Consider the following 17731-nt stretch of genomic DNA (forward strand, 5'->3'; position numbering starts at 1 on the left):
ACAACCCAGCTCTAGAATCCTGCTGCACTTGGTATCTTGAGCCCAAAGTAGCGACTAATGCTGCATGCTGTTTGACCAGGACTCAGAAAAGACCGGACGGCCATTGATTGAAAAAAAGAGGGCTTTGCAAATCTCTCGGGATATATGAGTGACACGTTAAGGGCGACGTAATCACTGTATGTGCACGCAACTATAATTGCTGAAGGCATTGACCAATCCTCATCTACGCACCGGCACACTGTGGCAGTCATAATAATATATATCGTAGCTGGCAAAGAAATGAGCTCTTCAATCAATCTTGTCAAGGGATGGCCGAGTACAAAGTTGCTACCGGCTCGCCAGATCAGTGAAGCTGCGCAGTTGCAACTCGCAAACCCCGAAGTCGCACATGCGGGTCTTCTATACGGACCCGACGATGGCTTCAAGCCTCTACGGGAATCGCTCAGCAGGTTCCTGACCACGTTTTATAACCACGACGAGGACGGAGATGCGATTGAGCCCGAGGAGATCTGCATCACAGGGGGTGCGTCGCAGAACCTTGGGTGTATGCTGCAAGTCTTCACAGATCCCCTGTTCACGAGAAGCGTGCAGATTATCGCGCCCGCTTATATGCTGTCATTCCGCATGTTTGCGGACAATGGATTTTCTGGTAAGATGAAAGCCGTGCCCGAGAACGAAGACGGCGTGGACACAGGCTCTCTTAGGCGCTCGCTACAGGAGAGCGAGGACCAGGCAAAGACCGATTACCTCAATGCTGCGGTACGTTTGTGATTATTATCGTCGGAAACTATCATCATGATCCTCGTTCTACCCCTTTTCTTCCAAAAGCCGTAATCACCACTTGAATGATGGACCCTTGCTTTTCTCTTCTATTTCTTACTATTACCCTTTTGCATATTCAAACTGCATTAACGGGGGAAGAACTAATCAATTGACGGTGGGGATCTTGTGCAGACGACCAAGCCACAGCGGCCATACTCCAAGTACTATCGTCATGTCATCTACTGTGTGCCAACCTTCAGCAATCCCTCGAGTCGTTCCATGTCCCTGGAACGACGTACCGAACTCGTAAGAATAGCCCGAGAGTTCGACGCGCTCATAATCGCCGACGACGTCTACGACTACCTCCAATGGCCCTCCCATCCGACCGAAGCCTCCATCCCCATGACGCGAGCCAGCTTCCCGCGCCTCGTAGACATCGACAGGGCCCTCGACGGCGGCGCCTCCCGCCCCGGCGCAGACGGCTTCGGAAACGCCATGAGCAACGGCAGCTTCAGCAAGATCTCCGGGCCGGGCGTGCGCGTCGGCTGGGTGCAGGGCACGGCCAAGTTCGCGTGGGGGGTGAGCCAATGCGGCACGTCGTGCAGTGGCGGCGCCCCCTCGCAGCTGACGTCGACGTTCATGGATTGTCTCTTGCGCCAGGGTAAGCTGCAGACTCATGTCTTCGACGTCTTGTGCCCTGCATACGCGCAGAGATACAAGACGCTTGTCGAAGCGGTCGAGACGGAGCTTTTCCCTCTGGGCGCTAGCATGCCACAGGCGGACCGGCAAGTCGTCGGCGGGTTCTTCATCTGGGTGACGTTGCCCAAGGCGATCATGGCTGAGGAGTTGGCTCATAGATGCCAGGATGAAGTCGACGTCTTCGTTGCGCCGGGAAGCATTTTTGAAGTGCCTGGCGATGAGAGCGTCAAGTTCGACCATAACATCCGTTTGTGCTTCTCGTGGCTCGAGCCAGAGGACATGGTCGAGGGTGTCAAGCGGATAAGAATGATCGTGGAAAGTATGCTGAGGGGTGAAAAGGCGAAGAGCAAAGGAAAGTCGCAGAAGGGGCTGGGTCAAATCAAGTAGTAAAAAGAAAAGTGTATATATCTTTAGGTAGATAGTTATCTAGTCAGCTGTACAAATGCCCGCTCTCTCAAACTCTTAGTTCTCTACTGAAGCATTCCCTCGAGCGACTCTCCCAGAATACCTTCGATCTGTCTGATCCACGCGAGCGTCTCCCTCTCGACAACCTCATCATCGTCTTCCTGCAACTCACTGATGAACGGCAACATCTCAGGCAACAGCGCAAGCCAGTCCTCGCCGAGTCTGTCCGTGAGGTTCTGCTCGCACTTGACGGCCGCCAGTCGCACGAGCGCGTCCTCGTGCCTCATGAGTTTCAGAAGCGCAGAGTTCAGGGCCTTGTGGTGCTCTGGAGACGCCGCTGCGCTCGCGAGGCCTGTGATTGCTGGTATGATGTTCAGGGACTCGCGGATCTCCGGGTCTTTGTCGTGCGATAGCTGTGTCAATAGAGGATGGGCAACAGCTTCGAAGTGGGCTGGTGCTTGCCAGAAGTCTGAGGGGGGAAATATTAGTATATGTGCTCTTACTGTGTTGTGTGGTGGCTTTTCTTCTTAGCCGTGCGCAAACTTACCATCTTGGTCATGTCTGAAACTGCAGGACAAGGTAGTCAGTAGGTTCGATAGGACAGCACGCTCGACATCGCCGTTAGGATTGATATTGTTGAGCATTTCTGCGGCTTGCTCGAGAAGGTAGCTCGAGTAGCTGGTCACGACAGACTTGAGCGCTTCAAAGAACCTTCCGAGGAAGCTGTACAGACTCGTGAGCCTGAGCAGACGACCCGGCTGGTCTTTCTTTGGTAGTCCCTCGGCAGCCCAGGTCACGAGACGCATGAAGAAGGGACGGAAAGTTGCGTCGTTCAGCTTCATGATTGCATCGAGAGTAAGGTTGTTTCTCTGCTCTTCCAAGCCAATGACCTCTGCATCGCTGAGTGCGCCACCCTGGAGCAGAGCTGACTGTCGGCGAAGATCAAAAGACTTTGTAAGGATCGAGAATAGAGTTGGTGCCTGCTTGATCAGAGTGGCCTTTGTCTGGTGGGTAATGATTTTGTGAAGCATATGGAGCGTTTCTTGGGCAGCCTGTACATAATTAGTCGTAATAGCCCTCAAGTTTCGCATGGATTTGCTTACTCTGTATCCACAACTCAACCCACTTTCCAGGGTACCGTCGATAGCCAAAAGAAGATCTTTTGCGTTGAGCTGCTTGGAAGCGAGGGCATAAAATTGCTCGCGGCTTTCTACGCACTTGGGACCAATCACAGCATTGCCAGCGGACTTCTGGGTCAAACGCAGAGCTTGGCCGAAGGTCTTCTCGTAGATGATCCATGGCAGGGTCTCGAGAACAGATGCAAAGAAGGCATACACAGCATCATGTAGGCGCTCATTCTCGGATCCGGACGTGCCTGAAGCATCAAGATATTGAAGCGAAGTGTTCAACAAACCAGGCAGCAGTGACACGAGATCATCTTTCAGAACGTCGACCAGCGTAGCAAGACACATGAAAGAGATGACACGCAACTCATCGTTACTGCTAGTGAGTGCGGCATCAGATGCAATGATCTCAGCGGCTGAGAGTACGGTCGACGGGCCTTTCTTGCCAAACTTCTCGGCGATGATGTCCACGCAGGTGATTGCACTGTGCTTCAACCTTGCTTCTCCATCCTGGCTTATGATGGCGGTGATACTCGGCAGAATGTCGATCAGAGCTACAGTAGCAGCGCTGTCTGCAGGCTTGGCCTCCTTACTACGAGCTTCAAGCGACTGGATGACCAGGAGCTGCAGATCCGTGTCAGGCTTCTGGAGTAGAGACTTGGCGGAGAGGATGTAAGAAGAGGTGGGCAGCAGGCTCAGCGCAGCAGAGAGCACTTGATCACTAGCAGCATGGAAACGAGGCTGATTCTTAAGTGTTTGCGACATAATCATGACTCTTTCGAGCAGGGCAGCATATCCAGACTGAATTGCAACAGCCTCTTCGCCACCATGCTCCAGTCCACGCGTGATCTGGCTGTGAAGTGATTGCGTCTCGAGGAGACCGGCAAGAGACTGCAGCAGGTGAACAATGGACTGTTCCACTTGCTCGGGTGTCTTCTCATTGAAAACGAACACGAGTTCTGAGATTGAGCGCTTAGGCTGCAATGCATCTTGCACGAGATCAAGGTACTTCAATCCCGCCACCAACTGATCGGATGCAGAGCATGAGCCCAATAGATCGGCTGCGAAGGTCGGTACTTTTCTATCGGAAGGATACTTCTCGAAGAGCATGGCCACGATAGCCGCCAGTGAGTCTCGTGGACCGAGAGCAATAACGAGGTGACTGAATAGTCGCAAGCGACGGTGAAGCGGAATATGTTCGAAAGCTGCAGTAAAGCTCAACAGCAATTCTGCAGATCCAGTGAGGAGGTCCTTGTTCTTCTTACGGAGAGACGACGCGAGCGGGGGAACGACACGGGAGATGGTCTGGTCAATTATATGAGCAGAATAATCGTCTCCTTGGCGCAGAATAGTGTTGGTCATGAATGTGAAGATGGGCATGACGCTGTGAAGCACCAGGTCCGGGGCCCAGCTTGCCAAGCTGGCGATGAGCAGCAGTGCAGAGTTGTGAACTTGGGCACTGGTACTGGATCTGACACATTCGACGATGAGATCAGCGCGCAATACCGAGCGATCGACGGTGGTAGAGGGGTTGTGCTCCAAGGCCTCCACGATTGACAGGAGACAACCAAGCACCAGCTGTTGCAGATAGACAAGGCTGGAGCCGATCTGAGTTCTGTAGTGCTGAAGCTCTCCAAGTACATGGAACAAACCCTTGAGAAGGTCAGGATGTCTCTCAGGCTTAGAGCCTTCAACGAGCTCAAGAACAACAGTCATCTTGCGAATAGCCGCATGAAGTGCTACCGGATCGAGCACTTGGGCTTTAGCAAGTTCAGATCTGCTAGTGCGACGGCGCTTGGCGGCTGGCGGCTGATCTTCCATCTGCGCCATGCTAGGAACCGAGTCGAGGAGAGAAGTCAGGACGTCAGTAGGCAAAGTCAGCTGGCGAAGTGTCTCCAGAGCCTCTGATTGTCTGGCTTCGGCGACGTCGTCAGTCTCAGAGCCTAATGCCAGATCAAGGAGGAAGATTGCAATAGGGATCTGCGTTGCGGGCTTCAGAGAAGGCCAGAGCTGTTTGAAGCGTCGAATGGCGCAGAGGGACAATTGTTTGTCATTGCTCAGCTCTCCGGAGGAGATGTTCTTGAGACATGTCATCTCCTCGGTCGAGCGGCTGGTCAAGCAAGCAACATATGCCCCATCGACCTCTTGAACACTGGTTTGGAAGCTTGCACACGCTGTAGAGCGGGTGGTAAGGTCCAGTGTCGCCCACGCGCGGACTGAGGGGATCAACAGCTGAGCCCTTGCACCAGATCCTGCCTTGCCGCCTTGGACCAGGAAGGACAACAGTTGAACGCGGACATCGAGCGATGAGGTACCGACAGCATGACCGCAGATCAACGAGTAGAGAGACGCCCGGAGGGAGGATTTGAGCTCGATACCCGAGGCAGAAGCGCTCTGAGCCTCAGAGCTACCGTTCAAGGAAGTCTTCAGAACGCGAGCTACGTGAGCTTGATCGAGGACACATTCTTCCAGACTGGGCAAGATTGCGGCGGAAAGAATCTTGTAAGCATCCTGACTACTGAGCCATGTGATGTCTTTCGATCTTTCGCCGTAGAGTTGCTCACGACCCCAGACCTTGAGGTCACCAGCGACTTTGCCCTTGTCTCCGCTGGGCTGGTAAAGAGTAGACAGAAGGATCAACAAGTCAGCTGCAGACCTTCGGACGTTCTCGACGTTATCAGAGAGCGCGATCAAGAGGTACGGTAACAGAGCTTGGGCATCCAGCGCTTTGCTGATATCAGCCCTGAGGAGCTCTGCGGTCGCTTTCAGTGCCGCGTTTCGTACGACAGCGGGGGTCTTGGAAGACCACAATCGCAGGAGCAATGACAATCCTGTCACATCAAGCGGCGAAGAGGCCCTGAACGGTGAGTTTTCGAAAAGAGCAGAAAGCTTCGCCTTCGTCCTGACTAGCGCCAGAGAAGCCTGTGCGCAGCTATCAAATAGTTTGGGGTCTGCTGCGGCTAAGAAAGAGTAGTTTCCATCAAGACTTGCTGGAAGAGCAGCCAAACGCTGGTCGAGGAGATCTTTGTCAGATTGCAAGGCCACTTCGGGCTTGTCCAGATCCATCGGGGCTTCGATAGCCGGAAGGTTAGCATCGGGGAAAGAGATCTGGAGCTGTAGTTCCAGAGATTCCACATCAAGGCCGGTGGCAGGTGCTTCTTGTCGTATAAGTGCCAGGTTCGTAGGCGATTCGCAGATGCTTGTGAAAAGACTTGCGACTGTGTTTCGCGGGTGCAGCTCGAGCAGCTTCGGTGTGGCAGATAGGAGCGCGGAGGCGAGGACGGACCTCTGTTGAGAAGTGAGCAAGGCGGGGTCGAGCGAGCGCTGAACAAGGTCGAGTTGATCATCAGACGTGGGCTGATACAGTACAGCCAGGGCCAGGCCAAGGGACAGCTTGGAAACACACTGACGTCCCGCCAGCGTGGATACGTGTTGCGACAAGGCAGGGAATTTGAGGAGGGATCTGGCCACGGAGGTGGGCAGGGCGTGGGATTGGCGCTCCTCTGCGATGACAGCCAAGCAAGTCAGAGAGTCGTCGAGAGTCTGCGCGGCGGTGCTCTTGACTACGTCATGCATGAGGGCATCCAGAACCTTGTCCTGTAGCTGAGCCTTTGTGACGAGAATTGTCAGGATGGTGCATGAACCGAGGAAGAGCTCGGGGACGTTCTTGATGCGCAGAGCGTTGTGAAGGATAGGGAGCACTCGTAGGAGGAGGTCCTCTTCCCGTTGTCGGCGCACGTCGGGGCGGCCAGACTGGGCAGCATCAAGCTGACCATTGATTGCCTGTGCCGTAATACTCGCCCAGAAACCCAATGCAGGGGCGGAGTGATAACCCTGAGCAGCGATGCGGAGGATATGCGAGTTCAAAGAAGAGAAGAACGAGGGATTGGTCGTGGCGGCATAGAGCAGAGCGTGCCTCGGTGGACAAGACAAAGAGGTCATGTATGGGTGAAGAAACTTGAACGCTGGAGAGAGGTTCTTGGGAAGGATCGAGAGAAGAGTGGCGAAGACCGGGTTTGCGTGGTAGGGGAGGAAGTTCAGGATGAGCGATTCAGTGTTGTATTCGTGGGCGCTACGAAGGGTTGTGTCAGTGAATGTTTTAGGAAGGAGCAGTAGCTGTTGAGGAAGGAGCAGGAACGAGAGAGGAAAGAAGTCAAAACTCACCGGAAGCGTCTGACCAGCCATTCCACCGCTTTAATCGCCGGCCTCAGCAAGATGCGAGCACCCACAAGGGCAAGAAATGCATCGATGACTTTGTCCAGCTCTTGATTCTCCTGCGCCGTCATTTGGCCTCGGTCTTCGCCTTTGCTCTGCTCGCTGAAGAGATTTTGAGCAAACGGAGTGAATCTGGGATCCAGCAGACACAACTCCCGGAAACCCTCTGAGCATATTTGATATAACGTGTCAAAGGTCTGGTTTGCGGCATCTCTCGCTTCGAACAGGAGTGATTTGCTGTGCTGCACTCTCTGTGCCTTCAAGTCGAGCTGTTTCGTGCTTGTCCGCGCAATCTGCGCCAACTGCTGCTGCAGAGCCGTCGCCATGGCTGTGTGCGACTCGGCAGGTCTTGCTACAAGCTTCAGGCGTCGATATATACGGCTTCCTCGGAGCCGACAAGCGTGTGAATTCAACGCTGGAGTGGCGTGGTGGTGAAAAGATTTAAGATGGTGTATATTGTTACATGTATATTTTTACTCGATTCTACGTCAAAAGCCAAAGAACTTTTTGAATGCAGCAACTTTCTGATTTCCAAAAGAAGCTTAGCTCCCGCTTCCCCAGATTATGTCCCTTGGCGTTTAGTCCTGCCCATTCGAGGGTCTGTCGTTCTGCACGCACGTGGCGCAGCTTGGTCTGAGATGGACATGTACACTTGAGTGCTGTGCTGTATGAATTCAGGTACGAATGCGACAGTGAGGATTCTGTCTGAATCATATTCGAGATGCAGTGTATGATGGGATATGTTGTTGATTAGACGAGTGGAAAACTGGATGCATCGGTGTGCTTGAGCCCTTATTTGTCGTCGACGTTGATGACTTGACATCTCTCAAGGACGCTCTTTGTGTATAACCATTCAGCCCACAACCCCGCAAGACCACAATACACAACGTGTGGTTATTGCGACACCCTATAAATTGGCGATATCTCTTCTTCATGTCGAGCAGTTTATACCATCTTGCTACCTGTTCCTACATCTTGATGCTCTGTTAAAAGTGTGCGTGAGCTGTCGAGCATGTCTGAACAAGGCAAACCACCCATCCCTAAGTTTTATACTTACAAGGGCCCAGCAAAACGCAATCTGGGCCCCTCGCTGGTAAATGAAATCGACTCTGCGAGTAAACGTCGAAGGACTGCCTCTCCGGATCGAGAGTCTCGGCAAGGCGATCGGCACGCTTCTCACAGACGACATCACCACCGTCATCATGGCCACCGTTCTCGCGAGCACCATGACTCCGAGCATCATCAACACAAATCGAGCATCATCGAAGCGCGCCCTTCTGTGATACGTCCTTCCGACTATGTTTCGCCCGTACTGGCAAGTGATCTATACACGATCGATCGGAAAGGTGATGTTCAAAACTGGACGTATCAGAGGCTCCACAAGTATAGCATCCCACACTATCGTCGGATCGGCTATGGACGCATCCTGGGCTTGCAGGGTTACAAGATCGATCCAGAACTCAGCGTAGAGGACAGAGTCTATCTGATTGATACCCGTCACAATCGTTTAGCACAAGGACCTCGAGCTTTCTCCAAGAAACCGACACGCCAGCAACTTCCTGAGCTTCGCATCTCAGCTCATGTAGAGGATCAAACCTTGGATCCATCTACTGACTTCATATCATTGACCGCAAGGCGACACGCACGGAAGTCTTCGAAATCAGCATTGCCTTCCGACACCCTCGATGCGGTAAGGTCACTGCAAAATTCTCAGCCTTCGCTTTCGCCACCCCCTGACACTGATCTGGAATATGCTTCCTCTGAAAATGAAGATGCCGGCTTTGATCTCGAGACTCGAGTACGACACCAGAACGCAGAATTGTCCAGAGAAGCTAGATTGAACCCGAGCAACCTTCAGGCCTGGCTTGACCTTGCGGCACATCAGATTCATCTTGTTCGCTCCACTACCTCAGTCACTCTAGATGATCTGTCCGACGGCGAAAGGCGCACGCTGGCTGACTTGCGTCTCCACATCTATGAAAAGGCTAGTAAGAGCATACCCTTGCATGACAAGAAAGCTCGAGAAAGCATATTTCAATCCATGTTCGAAGAAGCTTTCCTCCTCTGGGACCTTCCAAAGTACCTTCAGCGCCTGGAAGATGCCATCAAGGAGCTCCCGGGAAGCTATGTTCTCTGGACCCTCGCACTGAACGCTGTTCAAACCGAGCCTGCGCAATTCAGCTTCGAGCATGGTAAAAGGTTCTTCGTTGAGTCTTTGAGGAAAATAGCGCCGATTCAAGCCGCAGGGAGAGAGACGACTAGCAATGAGGTGGAGGATATGAGACTGTACATCCTATTACGATATGCTACTTACCTGAGGGAGTGTGGATATGAGGAGATGTCCATTGCCTTGTGGCAGGCCATTATCGAGTTCCATCTTTTCTCCCCACGCGCCCTCTCCCTTGAAGACACCAAGCCAGCTCTAGAGTCATTTGAAGAGTTTTGGGAGAGCGAAGTACCGCGCTTTGGTGAAGATGGAGCGCAAGGATGGTGCAATTATAGCACAGAGTTCCCAATAATTGATGGACCGACTCGGCCAGCATGTGAGCAAAGGCTACAGCGCAAACAACCATTCCGAAGCTTTGCACAGGCAGAACGTGGCATGGTTGACAATCAACGATTTCCTGCGAAGAGTTCCGATGAGGACAGCTTAAAAGATCCTTTCCGCATTGTCTTATACTCTGATATACAAGAGTGTCTCGTATCAACTTCTGCACCGACCTCTTCTCTTGGTCTGATCGACGCCTTCCTGTGCTACCTTGGACTTCCTGCTCGAAAGTCGTTAACCAAGACAAAGGATCATAGCTGGAGGTAAGTAACATGCCCAATCTTGTCACATGGAAGCTAGCTGACATAATTATAGAGTGCGGACATGGCGTGCCGACCCATTTCTATGCCGCGGTCTCATCGACGATTCTACTGCCGCCAACGTGACAAAAAAAGCGACTGAAGTATCCGTGACAAGTTTTGAGACTACAACCCAGACTTTGTTTCCATCTATCACGCATGCTGAGCAGATGTCGAAGCCAAATGCCATCCATCACTTCATCCGCACAAGTTTGGCAAGTATGGTACAGCAGATGCCCGACGACGATGACCTTGCAGAGTACTACCTTGCATTTGTGTATCGATATTACTCAAAAGACGCCGCCAAGACTGCGAGAGGCATATTAAAACAACGGTCGTCGAGCCTGAGACTGTACAATGCTTGCGCTCTGATTGAATCGAATCTCGGACGAGTGGAAAAGGCGTCCAAGATCTGGACGGGTGCGGTGAAGATGGTGCCTGTGTTGACTGCTGATGCGCAGCAAGAAGCAGTCTTACTGTGGCACAGCTGGGCATGGCATGAGATGGAAAGGGGTACAAAAGACGCCGCTCTGGCTCGGCTTGTCTTCTATGATGCATCAGCAGGTCAAGATGTTTCTCATGCAGTTACCTCGCCTGCGATGCTCAGAGCAACCAAGGTATGTCATTCACGACGATGGTCTACATTTCCTTTCTAACGTTGAATCCAGATGTACAGAGAAGGCTTCGAACATGCCGTGTCGCAGCGTAACGCTCACCTTGCCTCCTTGAATGCAGAATGTTTAGCGTCGATGGCCTATCTCAAAGATCGTGATGCGCTCGAAGTAGCAATGGCTTTGCTGGACGAACACATCGAAGCGGTCAATTCTACAAGAGACATGTCCTTCACGAACTTGACTCTAGAGCTACTGCACCAGGTCAAGGCGCGTATGATCGCGTATCACATCAAAAGGGCACCATATAAGCCATCCTTTGTTCGATCACAACTCGAGGAGAGCATGACGCTTTTTCCCAAGAACTCTATCTTTCTCTGGCTATACAAGGACAACGAATCTCGATTCCGGATCGACGATCGAGTCCGAGCGGTTCTCAGGAACACAGCCACAGACGAAAAAGCAGCGCTGGTAAGGGCCTCATTCGAGATCGATCAAGAAATGTCTCGTCTCGCGGACCAGGTCTCTGGAACGACGGTCGAGTCGGTTCGTGCCGCTTTCTCCAAGGCGTTGCTTCCCAGAGGAAGCCATCTTCGTCATTGTAGGGACTTATGGACACGCTGGTTCTGCTTCGAAGAGCAGATCCTACGACGAGGCCTGGCAGGAAGTCATGGCACGATTGCATCCACTCAGTCGGCTATACGTCGATTGAAGAGTGTCTATCTAAGCGGACTGCACAACCTGCCCTGGGTCAAAGATTGGATTCTCTTAGGTCTCGAGTCCTTCGATAAAGACCAGAGCTGCGGCGGCTGGGCGAGTGGTGACCTGATAGACTTGTATAACATGTTGGATCGAAGGCAGCTGAGGATAAGAGTCACTGGTATCGAAGACTATTGGAATGCATGAGCACATGCTACTTCATTGGACAGAAAAGGACCAGGCGGTGGTATTGTCCTGTTTGTACTCAGTCGATGATAAACTGTGTCCTATATCTTCAAGAACAACTAATTGATGCGATGAGTTACCGTAAAATGCACACGTTGATATATCTGATAAAGACTCTTAATATCGAGTCAGATCAAGAATCATCACGACAATAGAAAAGGCAGATCACTGACACCTGCTTTCTGTATTCATAGGACAGGGTACCCACCACGGACAGCAAGTGAACATCAAGGTTGAACCCTTCCAGCGCTCCGAGCGTCGGGGAGATTCCTCGGCGTATCGTCGATAAGCACTTTAACTCCCGAAAGGAGGCGGTGGTGGAGTAAAGTGGGAAATAACGGGGACGGTGACATGAACATCTAAACCATTACCTTAGCATATCGGAAGCCACATTGCACCACCATCACAGACCCGAATATCCATGCAATCATGACAGATCTGAGTCGAAGTGGTCTCGGCGAGGCCGCTTCATACCAGGGTTTACCGCCCATCAGCGCGTTGTACGTCGCCGTCTTCGAAAAGACTATAGGCTACTCGATTGCGTACCAGCGCTCTACTCCTGGACGTAAGTTGGGACTTTGTCTGCGTTCTTCTTGTCCGTGATTATTGTGTCCACTTCAATGTCTCTTTGGTTACTTAGTGACTCCTGGGAAAGATTCTGAATCATTGACATCTCTGCTTTGCTAGTTCAATTGGATGGTGTGGAATACAAGAGTCTCTGCTCGGGATTGCATCACGTGCAGTCTGATCTAGTGTCCGTAACTGCTCTGCCTGATCGCGAATGCTTTATCATGGGTCCTGTGACTGACGATGCATTGCAGATACTTTGTGCATGATGAATACGCTGGCGTCAGCGCCTTTGTGCAAGGAGAGGCGGCGGAAGAGCACAGAAACGCCAATTTCGCAGCTGTTGGCGTCCTGGTCCCGCTGAGCTATGGTCGATTAGGCCGGAGTTGGTTGCATGCGAAGTCGCTACGAGAGCTGGCACAGTAAGATAAGAACCACCTCAGCACATCTACTCTTGACTAAAGTATTGATCAGGCTTGCGGTGCACGACCTCGGCGACACGAGCCAACTGGACGCATATTGGGAGTCAAATCGAGTCAATGACGAGAGAGGTCACGAAGAAGACGAAAGTGTTTCTAAGCAGAGCGAGAATGTCGGTCGGAAGTCAAGAGCATTCTCAGACGCTGCAGCGCTCGGGAAAGACAGTCGCGACCTCTCAGAAGATCATCCAGCCCTCTCCCTTGCGAGCCACCTCGAGACTTTTGGACCTCTGCTATTCCCTCTATACCGAGCCGCATTACTGCGCAAGCGGATATTGATTCTGACGCAAACACCTGTGCGGCAGGCGTGTGAATTAGGTAAGAACCCTCGGCGCTTCTGGAGACAATAGAAATGGTGGCTGACTCTTCCTCAGTGTATAATCTTTCAGTGTTGTCAAAGATACCCTCACAATCGGTCGAAGCATTCCCACTAGACGAAGCCGCCCTCACTCCCGCTCGACCACTATTTAACATCGGTGTTCACGATATCGATTTCCTTACCAAGACATACAAGAGAAGAGAAGGCAGCGAGGATGAAGTGCAGCTTCAGGAGTCCTACATCGCATGCAGCACCGACGAGATCCTCGCTACAAAGCAAAATCTCTACGACATCTTAGTCGAGCTTCCACCGCCCGAGAAGGATGGCGGAAGAAAGGAGTGGCCGAAGATGCGCAGCGCCGCAGGAGAGTCTATCAAGGCGACGCAACGAGATTTGCGACGATTCCAAGCATTGGAGAAAGAGCTGCGAAGGATCACACGGGCGACCGCAGGATCGGAGTCGGGCGAAGGAGACTCCGATGGAGAGAGTGATCACGACGGAGACAGCACACCCCTCATACAATCAGTCCGACCAGTCTGGGCTCGGGACGACGACACCGCTTCCCTTGCGGACGAGAAGAACCTGGTAGAACCGACCACGTGGACCGCCATGATACAGGAGTCTTTCCTGTGGTGGGCGTCTGCAGGAGAACGGGACACATGGGTAGAAGAGGAGACATCTCAAGACCTGGCATTGCTCGGCGATCTGCCCATGACATACAACATGGAGCGCGACTCTGCTCGTCCGCAGTCGATCAGCGAACCTGGTACAGAAGTCGGCTCTTCGTCTGCAGACAGGAGGACTGGCTCAAAGCGCGACAACCAAGCCAAAGCATTGACTCTGATAGCGTTCATCCACAGACTCACAGCCCTGACTCTGGAGTGCATGGCAGACATGGCCGAGAGCGCGGGAAGCGAGGGCGACGGGTCGACAGATGAGGAAGGGGACAGAGCGATAGGCTTAGAGAGCGACGACATACGACACATGGGCCTGGACGTGTGGAGCAAAGCCGACACTGACTTCGTACGAGAGCTCTTTGCGCTGTACTTCAGGCGCGAGACTGAGGTTCGCGGGCAAGGGGTCGAGTGTTGCGGCATTAAGATCTGCTAGCTGGCACATGTATATTTACCAAAACCGATATGATGTATTAGGGGGTCTCTTGGTGTATTCTGTGGCATGCGTGGTTTGTACCTATAGGTTACAACTTGACCTCAAGCTGGGCAGTGTATGAGGTATGCAATGATGACTTCTGATCCACCTCAGAACACAAAAATCGCAATTGAACCAGTGTTGACTCTTCTCCATCCTATAATCACCATGATCTATCAAGAGAAATACCACCGAGTCACTCGCCATCATCACAATCACATGCAACACCCAAACAAAGGCTAAAACGCAAGGAACGAAAATAGTGGAGCGCGGAGTACCCAGCTCCGTTCAGTCATCCACTCTGAGTGAACGAGGATGGCCTTTGCTTTTTCTTAACGCCGCCGTTCGGGAGGATTCCGTCGGAGTTAAGCGAAAACAGCGTTTCGCAGCACACAGCAAGCTGTTCAGCAGCCATGATGACGCCGATCTGTGCGATGAAAATTCTTAGATATGGTGCTGTGGTCATCCATCCACCTGGCGAGAGGGCCAACCCTGTGAACTGGGATTATTGTATTAGAACAAGTATTGAACTCAGCAGACCGATGCTTAGTAGAAGAATGCAACTGAGATGTCTTCCGATGGAATAAACAGCAAATCGCGATGACGGAATGGCGATTAAACTCGCAAAGGTTGCTGAGGCACCAAGCTAGCCGCTTACCTCCAACCTATCAACATGTACGGAGAGGGCGGTTCAGCTTGCCGAAATATTCCGACGGTCGGGAACGCGATTACAGTTAGTGCGAAGTTTTTGGTGAAGCGACACACGAATTGTTTGCAGTGCCGGAACAGGGCTTTTTGTGGTGAATGTTGAGTTGAGCCTCAATGGCTGCTGCTGCTGCTTTCTTGTTGGTTGCTGCTTACTGCCGCTGCCGCTGCTGCTGCTGGTTGGCGTAACTTCCTCTACAAACTCTTTTGTTACTTCCTCTTTTTGATACCCCTTCCCTTTCTTACCACCCTCTCTCCAAAATCTCCACTCCGCTTTTTTTATTTCTTCAAAAAAAGCCTACAGGACCCTAGTAGTTCATCATGTCTGGCACCGCTACTCCTCCTCCTACCTCTACCGGCTCCACCAAGTTGGACGCCGTCAAGCAGAATGTCGCTGCTGCTGCTCCCCCCAGATGAGCGGTGTTTCTCTCTACTCCAGATTCGCCTTGGCTGGTGCTATCTGTTGTTCCGTCACCCACGGTGGTCTTACCCCCGTCGATGTGTAAGTTGTGGCCTCCGCCGCGTTTGACGCGCTGTCTTTTTCCGGTCTCTACAAGGTCTCCGGAAGTGTGCGTAAAGCTCAAGCTGACTTTCTCCTTCCCACAGCGTCAAGACCAGAATCCAACTCGACCCCGTCACCTACAACCGTGGTCTCATCGGTGGTTTCCGTCAGGTCATCCAGAAGGAGGGCGCTGGCGCTCTTCTCACCGGCGCTGGCCCCACCTTCGCTGGTTACTTCCTTCAGGGTGCCTTCAAGTTCGGAGGTTACGAGTTCTTCAAGCAGCAGGCCATCTCCATCCTTGGCTACGAGAACGCTGCCAACAACCGCACCGCTGTCTACCTCGCATCTTCTGCATGCGCCGAGACCCTTGCCGACGTCTTCCTCTGCCCTCTCGAGGCCACCCGTATCCGTATCGTCTCTGAGCCCACCTTCGCTTCTGGTCTTGTCAGCGGTTTCTCCAAGATCTATAAGACTGAGGGCCTCGGTGCCTTCTACTCTGGATTCGGACCCATCCTCTTCAAGCAGTAAGTCTTTTCGTGTTTCTGCACCTCAATCGCGATCCGCATACTGACTGGCGATCCTCCAGGGTTCCTTACACCATGGCCAAGTTCGGCGTGTACGAGAAGGTCATCGAGGCTGTCTACAAGAGAGTCGACAAGGCCACCACCTCGGACGGTATGCAGACCACCATCAACCTCGGATCCGGTCTCATTGCCGGTTTCGCCGCCGCCATCATCTCCCAGCCCGCCGACACCATGCTTTCAAAGATCAACAAGACTAAGGGTCTCCCCGGTGAGAGCACCACCAGCCGTCTGATCAAGATCGCCAAGGAGCTCGGTCTCCGTGGCTCTTACAGCGGTATTGGTGCACGTCTCTTCATGGTCGGAACCATCACCGCCGGTCAATTCGTAAGTTTTTGTTGTATACATCCAAATCATGTGCGCAAACGCTGACATGTCTATTCTCTTCCACAGGCCATCTACGGTGACATCAAGAAGGCTCTTGGCGCCACTGGTGGCGTTGAGATTGCCAAGTAAGCGTGTGCAAATAATGAGTTGTAATCGATGATCCGATTGAGAGACTACGGTCTTGTTCTTTTGGCCCGTCATTGACAGGAGGAAACTGCTTAAACCAATTCTCTACCTACATACATAATCACGGTAGTAGACGCCTCGGGACTCGGTGGCAAACGCCGGGACCTGGAGGACGGGGATTTGCACACTGAAATAGATGAAGGGATGCAATACCTGAGATTATCATTGCTGGCCTGGCTTGTATTATAGGGTTCTCATGGGACATGCAATGCATTAACGATGCTGTTTGTTGACATCTTATCCCCTCTCTTTTGCTTTCGTGTGACAGTGAAGAGTCTACAAGCACACCACTTGATGTAGGCAAGAGGTAGCTGGAATAGAGGTGGTGCTTTCGCAGTTTCCGTTTGGATATGATGCATCATATGTGCGAAGTCACCGGAAGCGTTCGATATAACGCCGATGAACAGGCACTGTCTAGAAAAGGCGACCCGACTTCTCTCTCCGCAGCAGAGAAGCAGAGATGAGGAAAGACTCGGAAATGGCAAAGAAGAACGCGTAAGGTAGGTAGATAAGACATGAAGATGACCATTCTCTGCCGGACCATACCTTACGTATATACTACGAATCTGGTCATTGTGACGGACGATGATGATGATGATGATGCTGAGGACCACCGCCTGGCGTTTGACACTCTGCGGAGACGTCTTGCGTAAGGCACCTACCTTAGACGTGCAATCCCGCCGCCATACCACGACATAACTAGGTACTCATTGAGAGAGGGAATGAGTGAGTAACTGACTCGAGTCAGTGGACGCGAGATCAGCGAAGTTCGTCAATCAATTTGTTCATCAATTCATTCATTCATTCACTCATTCCCGTGATCAGATGGGGGGGCCTTATAACCGATTGGTTGTCAGCATGGCAATCTAAGAAAGAATATACAGTGCGATAAAAGCCAAAGACAAAGTACAGTAATACTGTACAAGTATCTTCTGTACACACGGATCACAATAACAACACCACAAGCCGTGAGACGTGTCGGCGCCGCCACTGCTGACTTCTTTTATCGACCGTTTTGCGCACGAGCTCGAGAGCCCCGAGCAAGAAGGGAAGAAGCACGGACAGGTCGGCAGCAGCGTCAATGGGATGGAGGGCGAAAACAGACGTTGCAGCATCCAGGAAACAGCAGTCCAGATCTCCAAAAACCCAAGTGGATAAAGAAAAGTGTAACAATGCCAGTCAAAGACATATCCACCTGCTGCTGCCGGGGCCAAAAAAGTGCTTACCCTATTAGTTCCCATGGAGCGGCCGAGGGCAACTGGACTGCGTCCAGATCCATGCGCGATCCGCAGCTGCCGGTATGCGGTC

The 17731-nt window shown here is 52.2% G+C and overlaps 5 protein-coding genes across 5 annotated transcripts; 4 read left to right on the forward strand and 1 right to left on the reverse strand.

Annotated features, from left to right (window-relative positions):
• Positions 1-279: 279 nt before the first annotated feature.
• Positions 280-1848, forward strand: AAFC00_003535 (uncharacterized protein; the record flags this gene model as incomplete). Its single annotated transcript, XM_069343019.1, has 2 exons — positions 280-759; positions 955-1848. The coding sequence occupies 2 exons, from the start codon at positions 280-282 to the stop codon at positions 1846-1848; spliced, it is 1374 nt and encodes a 457-aa protein (XP_069200834.1).
• Positions 1849-1931: 83 nt separating this feature from the next.
• AAFC00_003536 (uncharacterized protein) lies at positions 1932-7531 on the reverse strand (the record flags this gene model as incomplete). Its single annotated transcript, XM_069343020.1, has 4 exons — positions 1932-2335; positions 2414-2918; positions 2970-7062; positions 7155-7531. 4 exons carry the CDS (start codon positions 7529-7531, stop codon positions 1932-1934), a joined length of 5379 nt encoding a protein of 1792 aa, XP_069200835.1.
• Positions 7532-8217: 686 nt separating this feature from the next.
• On the forward strand, positions 8218-11569 carry AAFC00_003537 (uncharacterized protein; the record flags this gene model as incomplete). Its single annotated transcript, XM_069343021.1, has 3 exons — positions 8218-10016; positions 10069-10669; positions 10721-11569. The coding sequence occupies 3 exons, from the start codon at positions 8218-8220 to the stop codon at positions 11567-11569; spliced, it is 3249 nt and encodes a 1082-aa protein (XP_069200836.1).
• A 468-nt stretch (positions 11570-12037) lies between these two features.
• Positions 12038-14083, forward strand: AAFC00_003538 (uncharacterized protein; the record flags this gene model as incomplete). Its single annotated transcript, XM_069343022.1, has 5 exons — positions 12038-12173; positions 12296-12362; positions 12430-12597; positions 12650-12972; positions 13029-14083. 5 exons carry the CDS (start codon positions 12038-12040, stop codon positions 14081-14083), a joined length of 1749 nt encoding a protein of 582 aa, XP_069200837.1.
• A 1157-nt stretch (positions 14084-15240) lies between these two features.
• AAFC00_003539 (uncharacterized protein) lies at positions 15241-16366 on the forward strand (the record flags this gene model as incomplete). Its single annotated transcript, XM_069348457.1, has 4 exons — positions 15241-15329; positions 15434-15853; positions 15916-16237; positions 16304-16366. 4 exons carry the CDS (start codon positions 15241-15243, stop codon positions 16364-16366), a joined length of 894 nt encoding a protein of 297 aa, XP_069200838.1.
• Positions 16367-17731: the final 1365 nt, after the last annotated feature.

The sequence above is a fragment of the Neodothiora populina genome (genome assembly GCF_041146345.1).
Source record: "Neodothiora populina strain CPC 39397 chromosome Unknown canker_contig_16, whole genome shotgun sequence".
Taxonomy (NCBI): Eukaryota; Fungi; Ascomycota; class Dothideomycetes; order Dothideales; family Dothioraceae; genus Neodothiora; species Neodothiora populina.